Genomic DNA, 3,486 nt, shown 5'->3' on the forward strand with positions numbered 1-3,486 from the left:
GGAGGGATGGATGGAGGGATGGATGGAGGGATGGATGGAGGGATGGATGGAGGGATGGATGGAGGGATGGATGGAGGGATGGATGGAGGGATGGAGGGATGGATGGAACGATGGAAGGATGGAAGGATGGAGGGATGGATGGAGGGATGGAAGGATGGAAGGATGGAAGGATGGATGGATGGAAGGATGGAGGGATGGATGGAGGGATGCAACCAGGGGACCAGGAAGTGCCCCCGGCCACCAGAGCTCCGTGGTGTCCCAGCACAAGGAGGGGGAGACCCCCACCCCGCTCAGCCCTTTTGCCTGGCTACCTGGGGAGGGTCAGCCCCTGCATGGGGGTTCTGGGGGCAGCCCTGCACCCAGGGATGGAGAGCACGCAGGGGCACCCCGAGCACAACGCGGAGCTGCCAGCGCTCGCCCGCCCCACAGCGGGGCCTGGGGTGGGGGGGGGATGCCCCCCACCCGGGGGCACGCGGTGCCGTGCCAGGGCCAGACGCTTCCCCTAATGGAGGTGGCCGGGAGCCGCCTGTATTATTTATTTGTTTGAGGCGCATCGGAAGCGCCGCGCTGACAGCGAACGGCACGGCCCCATCTGCCACGGCTGGCTGCCACCGTGCCCGGGGGGGGGGACACGGGGACACGAGACGTGGGGATGGAGGACGTGAGGACGAGTGCTGTGGGGCAGCGCCGGAGCAGGTGGGGGGCAGAGGACCGGTGCCCACCCAGTGCCCACCCAGTGCCCCCTGATGCCACCTGCGGGCCATGGCCGTACTGGGGGGGGCTCCTGCCCGTCCCCCGGGACCCACGTTGCCTCTGTGCCAAGCGCACAGACAGCGGAGAGCAGGGAGCGGGCAGCTCAGCGCGGCTCCCAGCTCGTTAGCGCTAACGAGGCGGCACCCACCCCAAGCCCCCCGGGACCCCTGTACCTGTCGATGATGACGGGGTCTGAGGGCGTCTCGTTGCGGTTCCCGCAGCTCTTCTTGTCGCAGCAGCGGCTGGGGACAGGGGGCACGAGAGGGGGGGGCGTGGGGACACAGCCCACCCCACCGCACCCCAACCCCAGAGTCCCCCCCCCGTGATGGGAAGTGGGGGTCCTGCCCCAGAGTGAGGGTCCTTGTCAGCGGTGGGGGACACAGACATGGATGGAGCAGGGCTGGGGTCCCCAGCATGGGGACACGGGCTGCACGGTGACACAGGGGCCGGGGTCCCCCCGCTGCAGCCTCCCCCCCGACACCGGGCTCTGATCTGGGGATCTTTGGGCACAGGGCTACACGCTGGGGCCACCCCGGCCCACACAGCTCCACCGTGACCCCACGGGGACAGGGGATGTGGCACAGCCGAGCCCCCAGGAGCACGATGGGGTGTCGGGGCGGGGGGGGGGGGGGGGGGCTCGGCCACAGCCTCGTTAGCGCGGCTCCTGGAGATCAATTAGCCGCGCCGGCACGGAGCGCTAATTGGCACAAACACGGCGCGCCGGCGGTAAACAAGAACGGCTGCCCCGGCCCCGCGGTACCTGCACATGATCTCGTGGGTGAGCAGCACCCGGCACATCTCGGGGTTCTTGTCCTGCCCCTCGTAGATGATGGCCTGGGGAGACAGCACGGGGACGGGGGGGGTGAGGGGGTGCACACCGCCGTGCCCACCTCGCACGCCCCGACGTGCCCATGTGCTCAGCGCTCAGTGCCCCCCCCCCCCCCCCAGCCGTTACCTGCTTGGACATGGAGTCGACGAGGCGCACGTAGAGGTCCTGCTCGGTGCGTACCCCTGTGGGGGAGAGGGGAGGGTCAGCCCGGCCCGCGCCCCCCGCCCCCCCCGGCACCCACCGTTGCTGTAGAGCAGCTGCAGGCGGTAGTGGATCCCGTTGTTGGTCTTCTCGCCGTTCTGCTCCTGCAAAGCAGGGAGGACAGTAGGGGAGGGGGGGGGGCCTGCGTGCAGCCCCCAGCCCCGGGGTGACCTCCTCATTGCGGGGGGGGGAAGGGGGTCCCGGCCTCACCCGCTCCTTCTCCACGAAGTCGACGAAGGAGGTGCGCTCGATCTCCACGGGCTGTCCCTGCCGGTCGTACATGGCCAGCACGAAGTGGAAGAAGTTGGATTTCCGCAGGTTGGAGGGCGGCTGCTTCTCAAAGTGCGCTCGGGCCAGGCCCACCCCGCTGCCAAGTGATGGGGGGGGGGGGGGGGTCAGCGCGGGGCGGACGCGTCCCTTACCCGGGCTGCCCGCACCCCCGCGGGGTCCCTGCCCGGGGATGGCCTCGGTGCCACCCGCACGTGGCCGTGGGGCAGCGATGTCCCCGGTGCCCATGGGATGCTCTGGGTCAGGGACGTGGGGACAGTGGCCACCCCCCCTGGGGACTCCCCTGCCACCCCCAGAAGGACGCAGGGCGGTGAGCAGGCAGCCGGGTGGGTCACTGCCAGAGCTGCCCAAGGACGGCAGCAGCTGTGACACCCACGAGCCCCCACCCGTCCCGTCCCGTCCCATCCCGGCGTGTGGTCCCCATAGCGCTGTCACCGCCGCCCCCGCCCCACACATCAGCGTGGGGGGCCCGGAGCCGCTCGGCAGCAGTGGGGTGGCACGGCCAAGACAAACACGGAGGTACAACACCCCCCGCTTCCGCGACCGAAAAACATAGAGGGCGTTGAGCGAGGGGGGGGGGAACTTGGCCCCCGGTGCCGTGAGCTCGGGGGGCTGGGGCTGCCAGGGCTGCTCCCACGTGATGCTGCGGCCAGGAGGGCCCCGTGGGGACCCCGGCCCCACTGCTGAGGGTGCAAGCAGGGGCTGCAATGGGGGGGGCACAGTGGGGTGGGGGGCACAGACGTGCAGAGCCAGAGCGCGCTGCGGGACCCCCGCCCTGCTGCAGGCCCAGGGCTCCCTGCCATTCAGGGTTTGGGGGGGGTCAGGGTTTGGGGGGTCAGCGCAGACCCACAGAGCGGGGTGGGACATCCCCAGTGCTCACAGCCCCCAAGAACGCCCCCAGATGAACCCCACCACGGCCTGGGGGGTGCAGGGGCTCACGGGTACCTATGCACGCCGCAGCTGGGGCAGCACCAAGCACCGGGTCCAGCCCCTGCCCAGCACATGGGCACCCCGGGACCCCCCGGTGCTGGGGGCAGAGCTGGGGCTGGGGGTCCCCGCGTCGCCGCTGGATCCCAGCCATGGGGCTCTGGGTAACGGGACGTGGTGCAGCCCCAGCAGCGGGACACCGCAGCCCCCCCCCTCCCTGCATTTAATGCCCCTCCGCCTCCCCAGGTTTGGCCCTAAAGTGCTGCGGGGGGGGGGGGGGGGGGGGGGTAATGGCTGCATCTCCGCTCCCAGCGCTGCCCAGAGCCCGAGCCCGGCTGCCATTAATTATTAAAGGCAATCAGAGCATTTCCTAGCAAATGGGACCGGCGAGCGCCTGTTACAGGAAAGCACCGTCCTCCATTCGCGGAGCCCCTGGGAGCGGGGGCACTGCGGTTACGCTGCCAAATTACTGCTGGGGGGGGAGGTCG

General features: G+C 70.2%; 1 protein-coding gene across 1 annotated transcript in view; it reads right to left on the reverse strand.

Annotated features, from left to right (window-relative positions):
- The window catches only part of EBF4 (early B-cell factor 4), a gene marked incomplete at both ends in the record, with an annotated part of 6,905 nt that extends 4,755 nt beyond the window's left edge, over positions 1-2,150 (reverse strand). The window contains 5 exon segments of the mRNA XM_021382545.1: positions 927-995; positions 1,514-1,587; positions 1,709-1,764; positions 1,824-1,887; positions 1,994-2,150. Coding sequence (XP_021238220.1) covers positions 927-995; positions 1,514-1,587; positions 1,709-1,764; positions 1,824-1,887; positions 1,994-2,150 — 420 coding nt within the window.
- Positions 2,151-3,486: the final 1,336 nt, after the last annotated feature.

Source organism: Numida meleagris, unplaced genomic scaffold (genome assembly GCF_002078875.1).
Source record: "Numida meleagris isolate 19003 breed g44 Domestic line unplaced genomic scaffold, NumMel1.0 unplaced_Scaffold250, whole genome shotgun sequence".
Classification (NCBI taxonomy): Eukaryota; Metazoa; Chordata; class Aves; order Galliformes; family Numididae; genus Numida; species Numida meleagris.